At 40.5% G+C, this 15,303-nt stretch overlaps 2 protein-coding genes across 11 annotated transcripts in view; one reads left to right on the top strand and one right to left on the bottom strand.

The window, feature by feature from the left end:
- The window catches only part of TASOR (transcription activation suppressor), a 70,004-nt gene extending 66,569 nt beyond the window's left edge, over window positions 1-3,435 (top strand). For all 7 annotated transcript variants that reach the window (XR_014561257.1, XR_014561258.1, XR_014561259.1 and 4 more), the window contains one exon: window positions 1,252-3,435. The gene's annotated coding sequence lies outside the window, so the exon portion shown is untranslated. The remainder of the gene's footprint in view (window positions 1-1,251) is intronic.
- Window positions 1-15,303, bottom strand: part of CCDC66 (coiled-coil domain containing 66) — a 40,331-nt gene that overhangs the window by 14,856 nt on the left and 10,172 nt on the right. For 2 of the 4 annotated variants that reach the window (XM_083727014.1, XM_083727013.1), the window contains exons 7-16: window positions 14,986-15,104; window positions 14,406-14,579; window positions 13,406-13,537; window positions 11,722-11,960; window positions 10,641-10,725; window positions 9,562-9,723; window positions 8,897-9,044; window positions 7,718-7,870; window positions 6,365-6,843; window positions 4,467-4,504 (exon numbers count right to left, since the gene is read on the bottom strand). In XM_083727014.1, the coding sequence (XP_083583140.1) occupies window positions 4,467-4,504; window positions 6,365-6,843; window positions 7,718-7,870; window positions 8,897-9,044; window positions 9,562-9,723; window positions 10,641-10,725; window positions 11,722-11,960; window positions 13,406-13,537; window positions 14,406-14,579; window positions 14,986-15,104 (1,729 nt within the window). Of the gene's footprint in view, window positions 1-695; window positions 907-4,466; window positions 4,505-6,364; window positions 6,844-7,717; window positions 7,871-8,896; window positions 9,045-9,561; window positions 9,724-10,640; window positions 10,726-11,721; window positions 11,961-13,405; window positions 13,538-14,405; window positions 14,580-14,985; window positions 15,105-15,303 lie in introns of those variants that run through there. The other 2 variants (XM_083727016.1, XM_083727015.1) reach the window with 2 other exon arrangements.

Genomic DNA, 15,303 nt, shown 5'->3' with positions numbered 1-15,303 from the left:
CTAGCTGCCAGTGAGCATACAAAGCATAAAATGGCTTGGTACCAAAGTACCTTCCCAGTATTCCTGACCCACAATTGACAGGTGAGGCTTTGCTGGTGGTGCTGCCACTTAAGAGTTGCTCAGTTGCCAGTGATATATGACAGGGCCTTCTCAGTGGTGGTTCTGTGCTTGTGGAATGCGCCCCCTGGCGAGGTGCATCTGTTCCCCTCATTATTGTCTTTCAGAAGGAATTTAAAAATATTACTGTTTACTCAGGTATTTTATGGTTGTAAGATACTGTTCCTGGCAACCCTGAAATCATTGGCGGAGAGAACGTCTGTTTTTAACTGATTTTAGAATATTTTTAATATTATTTAATAATGTTTTATTGATGTGTTTGCTGCCCTGGGCTCCTTTGATAAGAAGGGCAGAATATAAACATGTTGCTCAAAAAGGCTAGAGTGAATCAAGAACTTGCCTATCAGAGGTTACTGTCCATTCTGCAGTGTTTAGATATTGCTCAGTGCAAAACCTTTAATAGCCCTACTCCCTGATCTTAACCCTTGGTACTTCTGGGCTGAATGACGAGGAAGGAGATTCAATAACTCCTGTGGTGGGTGGTGAATAACTACTATTTCCAAAATCCCAGTATGGCACCCATTTTATCCAGCCTCAAACAATGTAGGTGCAAGGGGAAAAAAGGAAACCAGAGGTCTGGGAAGAGACTGATTTGTTTATTTCATAAAATTTATAGACCGCTTGTTTTTAAAAAAATCAAAGCGGTTTCTTCCTAGTTAACCCCACTTGGCTCCACTTGCCACTTCACACTTCAGTATAGAGACTGAATTGATGCTGTACAAAATGGCTACCCTGTTTTCGGTGTTGGCTAGACGGCCACTGATGCCTGAAGGCCCTGACAGGGCAAACCTTAGAAAGTAATGGGAGAAAATAATCAGAATTAAACAACATACAAGATTGTGTGTTTTTCATCTGGCTGGTGTCAGCCCATCCTTCCTTTTCCCTGTCTGAGAAAACCCATGAGTTATCACCATACAGGAGGGACTGAGAGAGCCTAAGGAACCTAGCAGATCCAGACCCCTTAAGTTGAGCAGGTGCACCTGTGGCATAGCCAGGAGGTGGCCAGTGAGGATAAAAAGAACCCTACACTTATCCTGCAAAGGAATATGGTGAGGGGTTGCTAAAGGCTTTGACGTTCTTGGTGTGTTAGAGCAAAACTACCTTACATTGTTTACTTCTTTTTCCTCCTTCTAGGCCACTGAGGTAGAGAGAAGAGGTAATGCAGCAGGATTGACCTTTCTTTTGGGAGGCTGTCTGGGACCCAAATAATTGGATCACTGAAAACTACTGCCGTAATCTCTTGGACCAAAGTGGAGGACATTGCTAATGCCACATTCTGTGAAGCTAGACCTGACAGTCCCACCACTACCAAGAAGGGAATGGAAGCACATTGTGCCACGTTTGGTAACGTTCAGCTTGATGATCCAGTCTTCTCTTCCAAGGAGGGAATAGAAGCTTGTACCCCATTCTGTAGAGCTGGGTTTGGCAATCCCACCTCCACTGAGCGGGGAACAGAAACCTATTCTGCCAACGTGGGAAGATCATTGCTCTCCAGTAAGTGAATCTGTAGTTGGAACTGCCATTGTGTTCTCAGGTGGAGCAAGGAGCAGTCTTGGTAGCCATGACATGCCTCAGTTGGAATGTACAGACTCTCTGCTGACTTGTTGCTGCAGTGAGCAACCTGGTCCAAGATGGTGCTGCTGGACACTGGAGTGCGGAAGAAAAAATGTGAGAACCAGAGTCTCAATCTATTTTTCCTACTGCCTCTGAGAAATGAACAGCTGTATGTATTTCTGCACCAAAACAGGCCAGCAGAATCCGGCATAGGCAAGCTTATGTGGTGACACATTGTCTTGATCTGAATAAAACAAGAATGCATGTGTATCTGCATCTACTTCAGCAGCTACCAGACCCCCACCTTTTGCAGATCTGTACATTGTTTTCCAGATACCAGCATTTTATTTGCTTTTTGATTTGCTTTTAATATTTGGATTCTCCACCAAGTATAGAGCTCAAGCTCAGAATAACAACATTGGAAATTGGTGAATGTTTATATCAATGTAATTCAATACAAACACATAATATAAGGCAAAAATAAATTCAGCAAGCAATATTTCGATACAAACTCATTATAATTCAAAATATCCAAAATATTCATAATTTTGGTCACAAGGGAGGCAGGGCTGGTCTCGCTTAAGGCCTACATGGAGCAAACACTCCCTTAAAAACAGCCACATATCTCAGGGGTGTTCAACGTGCAAGTGAGAATGTGTAGCCATAGCCAAAACAAAGACAAGGAAGGAAAGCTGAGGAGGGGTTTCCTACCCATTTTTTAAAAGAAAGTTATGGACCTGGCAAGGATGTGAAAGAGAACAAGGTAGTTCTGCAGAAGGGAGCTCCTGAGAACCATGAAAGATTACACTAGCAAAATTCCAAGAAAAGGGCTCTGTCCCAAGGCAAGGCAGGAAAGGAATTGGAGCAGCCTCAGGAACTGGTTGAGTAGTCAAATTTTGATCATGTGTCCTTGCCAATCCTAGACGGTGGTGTAGTCATTGTAACTCATTGTACTCCAGACGCATCCTGCATGCCAACCAGGGAACATCAGCTGTAACTTCATGTTTGTAAATTAGATTGTCTCAAATTGTTGAATTCTGATTACACAGAAAACCATGGCGCTCCTCTGGTCTGATATTTCAGGGCCGTATGATGATTGTTTCGTATTGGAAGAAACCAGAAAATGGTGTTCAAGCAACCTGGCCACCAAATTCTGTTCCAACTTCCAGCTGAAGTTTCCGAACCATCTTCAAAGGCAGTCCCACAAATAATGCAAGGCAGTAATCTAACCTAGAAGTTAGCAGAGCATTGGCTATCCCTGTACAGATGGGGTGCAGCTGGGCCACCAGCTGAAGCTGATGGACAGCATGTGTCACCAAGGCCACCTGAGCCTCAAGCGACAGCAAAGGATTCAAAGGTCCTCCTAAGCTATGTATCTGCTCCTTCAGGGAGTGTTAACCCCATCAAGAGTAGGACACTTTCTATCCATCTGGTCTAGGGAGATGCCCACTAACAGTGCCTCAGTCTTATCTGGATTGAGTTTGTTGGCTCTCATCCAGCCCATTACTGAGGCAAGACAATGGTCCAGCATATCCACTGCCACACCTGCAGAAGCTGAAGTAGACTTGTCAGCATATTGTTGACAATGTACTCAAAAACTCTGGATAACCCACTCAGCAGTTTCATGTAGATGTTGAACACCATAGGGGAAAGAACTGAACCCTGAGGATCCCCACAATTATTATTATTATTTATTGAATTTAATATACCACCCTATACGCGCAGGTCTCAGGGCAGTTCACAGAATAAAATAAAAATTAAAATAAAAACAACCACCACTCAATAACTGCCCCCCAAACCCCTACATTTTAAAAGGACATAGGATGTCAAATCAACTAAAGGCCTGGTTAAAAAGGAATGTTTTTGTATAATGAAGACGCCAGGCAAACTTCCTTGGGGAGAGCATTCCAATGAAGGCTCCACTAGACTGCAGAGCACTCCCTAAGCATCTGAAAATGACCATCCAAGTAGGACCATAACTACTACAAAGCAGTACCACCCAGTCCCAACTTGGTCAGCAGCTCCAGGAGGATGCCATGGTCAATGACATCGAAGGCCACTTAGAGGTTGAGGAGAATTAACTGGAACACATTTCTCTTGTCTGCCATCAAAAGTCATCATACAGGATGACTAAACCATTTTCTATGCCAATACTGGGCCTAAACCCTGACTGAAATAGATCTAGAAAATCAGATTCCTCCAAGAACACCTGGATCTGGTCCACAACCACCTGCTCAAAGAGAGAATGGCTACTAGTCTGTAGTTACTTAGATTTTTCAAACCCAGGAAGGATTTCTTAACAAGTAGTCACTGCCTCCTTCAAGCAAGCAGAGCACTTCAGGACACATTCATCACCTCCCCTCCCTGCTACTTTTTATCAGTCAAGAAGGGCAAGGGCCTGGAGCCCAAGCACCTTGTCCACATCTTTGCGTCTTACCAGTTGAAACTCATCCACCACAGCAGGACTAGACAGTGCTCTGGACACCCCTAGAGATTCATCTGCTGCAACAGTGGAGTCAGATGCAAGGAATTTTATCCTCAAAGTGCTTTGCACACCAGTTACCTAAAGCTACCATTAGTTGTGTTACTTCCTTTGGGCCAGACTGTAAAAGGCCTCATACTACACAGAAAAGCTCTGCCAAACAGCATAATGAGGAAGCTATGAAGTAGACCTGGGTGATATACTGTATTGGGACCAGTATGAGGGGCTAACCGCGATGGTGGTTAACCCATTGTACTCCAAATAAATAAATAAATAAATCATTAAATACTTTACTAGAGGAGGAGATACCTACCTTTGTTCACCTAAGTGGTTTTCTGGCGATTGTTCTTCCTAAAATAAGACCAAAATAAATAAATAAATAAATAAATAAATAAATAAATAAATAAATAAATAAATAAGATGTAGCTTCTCACCCTCTGTATTTTGCAGTTAATAATTCAGATAGCTTGCTTTGTCTCCCCTTTGAATAGTTTTTTAAAGCACCATTTTAAATGTCTTTGGAATTCCTATGGTGCATACCAAAGGCTGTAAAACACCCACCCACACATACGCGCGCGCGCGCTCTCTCTCTCTCTCTCTCTTATACTTATAAAACCCTATTGCTGGTAATGTGTCACTCTCTAAACATCCTCTCATTGGTATGATATAAAGAGGAGCCACGATGAAGGGATGGGCTGTACAAACAAGGGCTGGCTTCTCCCCAAGGCCTATGGGACTAAAATGGCACAGAATTTAGGGTAAGGCTGAGAACTGCACTAAGTGCAGGTGGGGATAGGGCTCTGAAAAGGACTGGAGCTCTTCAGCTCCTCACCCTACCTGTCAAATTTGAGTTAGGGGTGGCTAACCTATGACCCACCAGATGTTGCTAGACTCCAGCTTCTGCCAGAGGGGAGCTATAGTCCAGCAGCATCTGGAGGGCCAAGACCAGCCCCCCCCCACTTAGTTTGTAATTATATTGTACCCCAGGATGGCAGATATAAAGGTTATCTCCTCATAATCCACAGAACAATCCTGCAAGGTAGATTAGACATTAGTGTGTGATTGGTATAACAGCATTTTACAGATATTTGGACCAAACAATATCTTAGAATATTATAAATTCTTGCACAACATTGGAAGTCTTAACTCATCACATTTAAAGTTACCAAAATATGAAATCTGGGTGCACATATTGCATAACAACATGCTTGCACAACATAACAGTTCCCAGTAAATGGTCTTGGGACCTAAGGCCTAAGGGCCTTTCTGGATAATCAATTTAAGGTAAAGGTAAAGGTACCCCTGCCCGTATGGGCCAGTCTTGCCAGACTCTGGGGTTGTGCGCCCATCTCACTCAAGAGGCCAGGGGCCAGCGCTGTCCGAAGACACTTCCGGGTCACGTGGCCAGCGTGACATCGCTGCTCTGGCGAGCCAGAGCAGCACACGGAAACGCCGTTTACCTTCCCGCTAGAAAGCGGTCCCTATTTATCTACTTGCACCCGAGGGTGCTTTCGAACTGCTAGGTTGGCAGGCGCTGGGACCGAGCAGCGGGAGCGCACCCCGCCGCGGGGATTCGAACCGCCGACCTTTCGATCGGCAAGCCCTAGGTGCTGAGGCTTTTACCCACAGCGCCACCCGCGTCCCGGATAATCAATTTACTATGTAATAAATGCAGGTTGTTTCTCACTTGTATATAGTCAGCAGCTCTTCCCTTCTGGTTTGCATCTCTGTTGCAGGGACACTGCATCTTCCAAGGACACAACTAGGACTCTTTCCCAACATAGCATATTCATTGCTAGTGGTTGCTATAGTATATGAGATGCAAGACTGCCACAGGCCTCTGTTAGGATACACTTAGGACATGGATTATTTAATATATGAGAAAACTCAAGGTTTTGTGAATTTCTCATATAGCGGTCTTATTTTAATGTTGTTTTTTTTGTTTGTTTTTTTTTGGGGGGGGGGGGTTACATGCCCTTACAATATTAAAAGAACAAAAGGAAGAAATAATCTGCTAATTTATTATATATGATCATGATCAAGATGGTGCTCAGATGGGCAGTAGTCTGGCACCATGTTGGGCACTGTCCTATCAACATCTGTCCAGAGCGTTTGCAATAAGTAATTATTAAAATCCATAGAAGAAACAAATGGTGGAGTACAGTATTGGCCTTTTGAGTACAATATTATCATGTTTCTCAATGTACTCACCTTATTCTTAACATCACATTCATGCTGAAGTGAGGGGGATTCATCTGGAGAAATGCCTTTCTTTTGAGTGAGATTTCCAGGACTATTTCTTTCAACCAACTGAAGCAGTTCCATTTGTCGTCTAGCTTTCTTTTCTTCCCTTTGCCTTTGCATACATCTTGGATATTTTTCCGATGCTGGGATATACCTTTTGCAAGGTTTGTTTATGTTCCAGTCTGGTTTTTTCCAATTCCTTTCAATTGCCTTGCCTTGCTTCTGTTTTTGTGCAAATTGTTCATATAGATTGCTGTAGCTGACAATATTCTCTTTTTCTGAAATCTTCTTTTTATCTAGATACTGTGTCTCTTTCTTGCACTTTTTGCTTTTGAAGTCTGCTTTATATTCTGCAGCAATACACGGGGATTCACAGTCTGCTCTTCCTTTCCCAGTTTGCTTAGTGCAAATCTCAGAATTAGGGTGCACGTCAATGTTAAAAATATCTAAAAAATAATGATAGATATTTGCATTTCAAGTATTCATTTCACTGTATCCCTATTAAGTTTATTTAAACATCACTGAAATGGGAGTATCCCTTTTTCTTTGCATAGCCAAGCAACATAACAAGGAAAATACATTCAGAATTAGTAGGTATAAATTTAAAACTGAATAGGTAATTCATTGCAAAACTTAAAATGTACAAACAATTCTGTTGATTGTCTGCTGTGATAAGGAATATAAAATAAATTTACATATACACATATATGTGTGTGCGTGTGATTATTGGAATCAACTAACGGAGCATTTTAACGAACTATTTATATAAATTAATATCTAGCATTAATGAGAAAAACACAAGTGTATATGTATAATATCTGTATTTATATTTCCTTTTCAATACAAAAATGAGGGGGAGGAAATGAATCACTAAAGGTGCAAACCTAAACAAACTTAAATCCTGTTGAACTCAGTTGTACTTCCAAGTATATATATATCTATAGGATTGTGCTCCATACATCCCCAAGCTGTACTAATTTCAAGAATGGGTGATAACTATGAATGCACTAATTTCTTAAATATGTAAATCTCCCAATAAATATCACCAACTGTATCAAAGTGAACTTGGCTCCTCCTTAGTTGTTGTTCTTAAACTTGCAGAGAAAAAACTTATTAGCATCTGATTTTCTCTTACACTTAACAGCACACTGTAGATTTAATGCTAATCTCTTTTCATCAAGAATGTCTGAAGAGGTAGTCCCTCATTAATGAGCAAGAATATAGGATTCCCACCCCCCCATCTAAATTTACTGTTTTACTAGTATAAATGGTAAGACCGGCAATAGATAAGATAATGGAACATGTAATTAACTTGTATACCTGTCTGAACAGCAGTGTCTTTCCGAGGAGAGAGAATAGTTTTGACATCCTGATTGATTAGACTGCTGTTCTCTCCAGAACAGTGATCATTATTATCACGAGTATCAAAAAAGCCATTCAGGTCAGTACAGTAACTTTCACATGGTACATCACCTAAAGGGAAAGAAATAAAATATGTATTTAAATACTGCTAATCACTCAAAAGTTAATGTTTCAAATAAAGAGATCAGTTCATAAATCACAACTTGGTCTGAATGTGTACATTACTAACAGGGACTGATAAATACAGGGGTTGTGAATTATAATCAAAATAGTTAATAAGGAACTATAGATTATAGGATCTCTGCCCATCCTGACTATAGAGTCAGTCTGAAATTTCATCATGTAAGTTCGGGAAATAAAGGAGGCCATCAAGAGATGCAGATTCCCCCCCCCCCAACCCAAAAATTATCCATGGATAAACTTTTCCTGTGTTTTTTCAAGGCTTTTTGGAGCAGTATGTTTCCCTTTTATATGGTTCTTTCGATGCTCCTGCAAAACGAACAAAACCCAGAACTTCTGGGTCTTTACAGTAAGAGCCTAAGCAGCCAGCCAGTGACATAATGGCACCATATAGCCAGAATTGAGGAGAAACAGAGGGCTCTAATCACTCTCACTGTGACAGGGTGCAGATGGGAAGAAAGTGAATGTACCCTCGTGGGCAGAAAAAGGTTCCCAGCATCTTCCCTGTCCTCTTCACATCCCTCCTGAGAAAACTGCTAAAGAGTGGAGGCAGACATTTTAGGAGGGGTGAAAGTGTTTGTGAAATTCAGCCGTCTGTTTTGGCTCTCACTGAACCAGTCTGACTGAGGATATGTTAAATATCTCTTGTGTCAGGTTTTACATATATACAGTATATCCAAGATAACGTGAAAGGGAAACATGTACTTCAGAATTTCTACGGGCCTGAAAAAAACTTCCAATTTCACTCAATGAACTAAGGATTATAAATAACCATACTTCAAGAATGAAAGTACTACGCCATCAATGTGCATGGCATTTTATAGGCCGAAAAAAGTTCCCCACCTGCATGGCAACTAGGGGGTTGTGCCAAAAGCTTTATGGAAAGGTGGATTTTTGAAAATATTCTATCAACAAATCAACTCTGTCAAACCCACACCATTTAAACCTGATACTTACCACCACCAATATTCTTCTGCAGTTTGGAAATATCATGCCCCTTCTGAGCCAAATCTTTAATGCGCTGTTCCTGTTTTAACCTCTGCGCCAGCTCTTGAGCTTTTTGCATTGTCTGGTATAGCTCATTTGTTTTAACAGTCATTATCTCCTAAATGATAAAGGAAATATACATATAAGAACATTTATTTAGGAAGGAACCAAGACAGAATCTTGAACTACATACCTCTACGACTTGCATATTATGTGAGCTTTTCAAAAATAGGAATGTGAACATCTCTATATACTGAGAAATGGGGGGAGTAGATTTTACTTGTAACCATACCTAGCAACAACTAAGGTGGCTTGGTTTCTCAGCATGTGAGGGCTGAGCTGTGAGCAGCAGTCTGAAGTGAGCTGAGAACCAGAATCCACAGGACAAGCCTGTAGTTGGAAATGAATATTAAGTCAGCACCAAAGGAAAAGCCAAGAGGCTGGGTTACAGAGCAAGCCAGAAGGTAAGATTGATTAAAGGTTATAGGAACAAACCAGAGCTTGGGAGGACCTTGGTGCTCAAGCAAGGTGCAATAGGAAAAGAAAGCCCTCTTATTCTCCTTCCTGTCCAGGAGAATTCAGTAGCCAGCCTGAATGGGCAGGGTCTGCCAAGGACCTGAAGATACTAAACCTACCTCTTTTTGCTTTTGTTTGAGCAGATCATCTTCAAACTGCTTCTTCATTAGCTCCTGCTCTTTTGCAAGTCGGCGCTCTTCTTCTTGTTCTTCTTGTTTCCTTTGTTCCTCTTCAAGTTGTTTTTTCTTCCGCTTTTCCTCTACTTGAGCCATTATGGCTTTCTAGAAAAATCAAATTGATGATAAAACGCTCTGAGGAATTAGGGATCAAATGTCATTTAGACAAAATCCTCTAAATGTTATACTTTTTTGGAATTATTTACTAATATATATTTTTCTATCTGTTTTCTTATTGTATCATTACCATAAGTTTTTTTTTAAATTCCTACAACTGGATTATGACTAAAAGTACTATGTTTATCTAGGACTAGGGGCTTTTAAAACATAACATAGCAAGATATCCCAATTTTTCAGCTCCAAAAGTCAGAGAAACATTTTCGGACCTATATTGTAGTTTTTTGACATGTGGCTAAATAAAAGGCTTAAGGGTAACACAGGAAAAATATATCCTTGTCTTATTTTCATATATGAGAGGCATTTTGAAATGGATGAATTTTCAAACTTTTTCAATATTATTGTATATTTTTCACTATGTTGTAACTTGTTCTGCACCTTGGGATGAATGGTAGAATAGAAATGCTATAAAGAAATAAATAAAACAATGTTTCAAATATTGAAAGTGATTTCCTCTAAGAAAAATGAAAATTCCATTCAACTAGTTTAATTCCCTTTGCTGTTCTTTTCTTTAATATGTTAAAGTGTTTTTAATTATTTTTAATGTTTTGTCAGCTGATTGTTTAAGAAGGTTTTTTTAATGATAGACACCAAGCTTTTCTTTCTAAAAATCAACTCAACAGCAATAATACTAAAATCATCACCAGATTTGTTTAATCAGATAAAAGAAAAAAAGCTGTCTGCCATGGTTCTAACTACAATCAAGCCCAACTACATCATTACACTTCCTCTCACTGCTTGTTCAGTTTATGTTTTTGATCAAGTTTTAATGTTTTCTTCCACTTAATAGAAAAAACAGGAAATTAAACACACACAAAACCCTATATTAGAAGTTAGTGATCTACCTGATGTTCTAATTGTTTTTGCCGCCTCCTTCCTCTCTCCTCAATTTGAGCAGGATCCAGGAGGGCAGTCATTGAGCGAAGGAAACTGTCAACAGAAAAGAATTTAGAGACACAAACATCGTAATTTAAGTAAATACATTGCTACACAACACCCCAGTCTTCACAGCAGTGCAAGACTCCAGGGCTCCAGGCTCTTACCCAGAGTCTGTGCTTCCTTTTGGACAATGAGGCACAGTAGAGACTGTGGTGTCTTTATGATATTTGGTTCATTTGGACATATATACAACGTGAGCCTGGATGAAGAGAGTGCAGAGCATTCACAGCCCAAGAGGGCCCTGTTCCTTCTATTACTGCAGCCTCTGATTCCAAGGGACCACACACATTGTGTTTGCCCCTCTCTGCAGCATAAAACAGATTGCTCACCTCATGCTATGTGCTCCCTCTTCAGCTTGCAAAACTAACCATTTTCCCTCTTTGCTTACTTCATCGCCCACTGCAATTCTGCCCCTGTATCCTGAAACACTTGTCTTTTGTCTCTGCTTACTATTTTTCACCTCAGGGAGGGCTTTTCCCATTTTCTGTCCTGCCCAGAGAGTTAATGGGCTAAAGACTGGCCGTCATTGGTCCCTGTGCCTCCAATGACCCACACTCAGCTAGCTCTGCCAAGATGGCCTGGATCATTAGCATAAGCTGAATCTAGAGGTTTCCGTGTCTGGCAAAGTTTAGACAAACCTAGATTAATTCTAATTTATAATAAATCCAAGAATTGTAGGTAACTTACACCCACAAACTTTGGCCTATAACAATATCAACACATTGTACAGTGTAAAAACCCACCCAGAACATTTCTGCACACCTGTTATTACAGTGACAATATTTAATGTAAATTTTTATTTACTGACTTTTAATGAAATAAAACTCCTCTGAAGAAAATTATTCTAGAGTTTAGCACATAAATTGAGAATGCTAACTAAAACCAAAACAAATGTACTGAACGATTTCCAAAGAGCAAACAGCATTATAATTTATTATATTAATTAAATGTTGGCATCAATTTGGGAAACCCAAGGGGGGCATTCACCTGGCTTTCTGATTTGGCTCTGAAATGTTTCCAATTGCCTTTCCTGAAATCTCCACTTCTGAAGGCGTGAGATGACATGAAGTTGTAGGTGTAAAAGCAGTCTGGTGCTGGGGTTCAGGTAAAAGTTGAAAAATTTCAGGCTGCTTTTTAAACGTTGTATTTAAAGGGTATTGTGAAAATGAATTAGCGTGATTCCTGAAAGAATCAAAATGCATTGTCCACTTGTCATGCTCTTCACCCTAAAAAAAATTGAAGGAAATATATATATCATTTTTATGCACATCTCAAGTTTTCTGCTATAAGGCCCTCAAAGCAGCAAACAGTATGAATTACATTCTGTAAAAGTATGCGTGTAGAATTACTGTTGTTACTATTTTAAAGGAACTATCTAAAATATGGGAAACCCACTTCAGTTAAGACAGTGTGAAGTATTCCCATCTGAGCTGACCACATCTCAGAGGGAAAACAAACCTTTTAAAACAAAGTTTGACTTACATCACTCGTTTTGCCAGTATACATTCTTCCAGGTTGCCAGGTCACCTGACTGAGCTGGTGCTCAACTCCAGTGTGAGTCCCCCTTCCTGCTCCTCCCCCAGAATGCCCATTTTTCAGGTCTTACACCATCTTAAATTCCACCAGGCTCAGATTAGCTGGCTGGGTCCCATCTGAGCCTGGACAGGGAACTTTCAGCAGCGTAGCTCAGGTGAGCAGGAACCAGCCGGCTAAACCACTAATCTGCCATATCCTCACTCCTCCCAGCAGAGCTAGGTTTAGGTTTATGCCCTCAACAGTAAACTACTGAATGCTTAGAAGCAAATCCCACAGAGATTAATAGGGTTAGGAATACTCAACACTATTTAGCATTGCCCTTGTGCTCTCCCATTGCAATTTCTAAAAACATTTCTAAAAACTTGCTGAGCACTGGGCTGCAAGTTACTTGGCACTAGGTCCCTTTCTGTAGAACTTTTAAATGTACATAGTCTTGCACTCACAGCATACACTAGGCATGAAGAAGAAGAAGAAGAAGAGTTTGGATTTGATATCCCGCCTTTCACTCCCCTTCAGGAGTCTCAAAGCGGCTAACATTCTCCTTTCCCTTCCTCCCCCACAACAAACACTCTGTGAGGTGAGAGGGGCTGAGAGACTTCACAGAAGTGTGACTGGCCCAAGGTCACCCAGCAGCTGCATGTGGAGGAGCGGAGACACGAACCCGGTTCCCCAGATTATGTGACTGCCGCTCTTAACCACTACACCACACTGGCCCACTGCATGGGCAGATGTTTGGGACTACAATTCCCATCATCCCTAGTTAACAGTACCAGTGGTCAGGGATGATGGGAATTGTAGTCCCAAACATCTGGAGGGCCGGAGTTTGCCTATGCCTGGCATACACAATCATCCAACAGCATATTTCTCCAGCTCCTTGCAGAGAGTTCTGAATACAAATAGCTACATAAATAGCAGAGCTATTAAAGAAATGGGCACATGCTACTCCCTTCCTTGTTCTCCCAGCTCTGATATCATGTAGCACAAGGGCTTTACACATCTCATTATATAGTTGATGGCCTCACTCATGGAATTCTCCGTTCTCTGGGTAATTTTATTAACTGGGCCAGAGTGAAAGACATGGACAACATAAACCATTTCTCATTTCATATTAATACCCTTCATAGACCACAGCTACCTTGGATAAATTACACTTTTCTTCAAGTTTTCGTAGCCTGTCAGCTTCTTTTTGTTTATCAAGTTCTTCAAGCCACTTCTTCTGCTGCTCACGTTTTACAGCAGAAAAAGGATGCTCTACTGGTGTCGCTTCCTAAAAGAAAAAGGCAACATCTTTTACTTCCATTTACTCTCAGCTTAAACCATTTGATTAGTATTTGGGCTTTACACTATAAAAGTGGGACACTGTACAGGTATGTACATGCATGTGCTTGAATCAGAGCAACTATTTTAAAACTGGGTCTTGATCACATGACTGCCATGCATTTTTTAACAGCTGTATAAGTTCTGCCATTGGCACTATTTATAGTGTATATGGGGACCCCAACACTAGAGGGAGACCAGATTTCTATGGGCTGTAGTTACTGGATGCACATCACATGTGATTCTGTCCTTAAGAAACAGCTAAAACCCATGAGCAATTTCCTGGCTCACAATAAATTTTAAGAGTAGTATTTGGCGAGTGTGTTATCTTCTTTTTTGGAAATGCAGACAAAGTAAAGGGAACACAGTTGTCCCATGACAATTTCCTTATAAAAGTTAAGGCAAGCTGGTTTTATAGAATGGATCCCAGCATAGCATTTCATGTTCTTTTACGTAACTAGAATAAATGAGATCTTTCTTAAATATACTTTTGAGTAAAATAATACTAGCATTGTCTTGATAGTTATTAAAATGAAGTCAATTTCAGCCTCCACACATCTAACATTCTACCACACTGGAGAGATAACATTTCCCAATTGAGAATAGCCTATGACAAAAGGATGGCAGGCAACCCCTCAAGTCTGATCTGACATGTTGGATTCTACTTCCAATCCTAAGAAGGTTAAATAATTCTACCAGTGCCCTCTGAATGCCTACTCAGCCAAGCTCATGAAAGCCACATTCCAAAAGCAGAGAAATGCACTGTCCAAAATTTACGGTTTTAAAATGTGAAACACTGCATGCAAATAAATTCTTACCCCTAACACAAATGCTGTTCGAATAGCAGCTGGCAAATCAGGAAAACTGAAACTAGAAAACTGTCCAGTTTGGCCACTTGAAACACTGGGTGAAGTTTCACTAGCCTCAGTGGTCAAAGTTCTACAAATGTGGGTATCTTCCGTTGCAGCACTGAAGTCATCTGAAAATGCCATCTACAAACAAAGTATCTTGGTGACTTCAAATGAACTGCTTTTTTCCATTGGTGTTAAAATGTAAACATGTTTCATGCAATTATATATTATTCAATTTTGTCCAGTTAAAAAATACACACCCATCACCACCACTGTGCATTAGGCATTACAATTAATTCTAAATGCCTTTGCGAGAGAACGTCATAAAGGGAGAGAAATTTCTTTAAGATGGGCCTGCAAAGATATTTGCAATAGGACATGGAACTTCCAAATTATTTGCCTATTCTCTAAAGATGTATCAGTGTAAACAACTAAACACAGAAAGGCAGGCATATATTTTAGATAACAGCACAGGATGGAATTACAATATTGGCAAAAATATAAGCAACATTTATTGCATTGAACAAAAAGGTTTGTTTATTTCTACCTGAGTCATTTGCCCCTTGTCGAAGCAACAGCTTACTGTATCCATTTTCTGCCTCAGGTGATATTTGGACTCTGTTTCCAAAGTTTCTTTCAGTTTCTTCTTGAAAGCTATCTGTTCATCTTTAAATGAGAGAAATCATTAGTGTAATGTCTCATTGGCTCATTCTGGAAGTCACAATATCCACTGTGACAGTGGATCTGCCAGGAATAAGCCTGGGCCAGGATCAGTCCTCCCTCTCTGTCATGGCGGCACAGAGATTGAAAGCTTTTGTTTCTGGGTTGTTTTTTTGCTAACTGCAATGTAGCTTTATGTGATGCT

Source organism: Podarcis gaigeae (assembly GCF_964106915.1).
Source record: "Podarcis gaigeae genome assembly, chromosome: 2".
In the NCBI taxonomy this organism is placed as follows: domain Eukaryota; kingdom Metazoa; phylum Chordata; class Lepidosauria; order Squamata; family Lacertidae; genus Podarcis; species Podarcis gaigeae.
The sequence above is the reverse complement of the archived record's forward strand: the minus strand, read 5'-3'. Positions and strand labels throughout refer to the sequence as shown.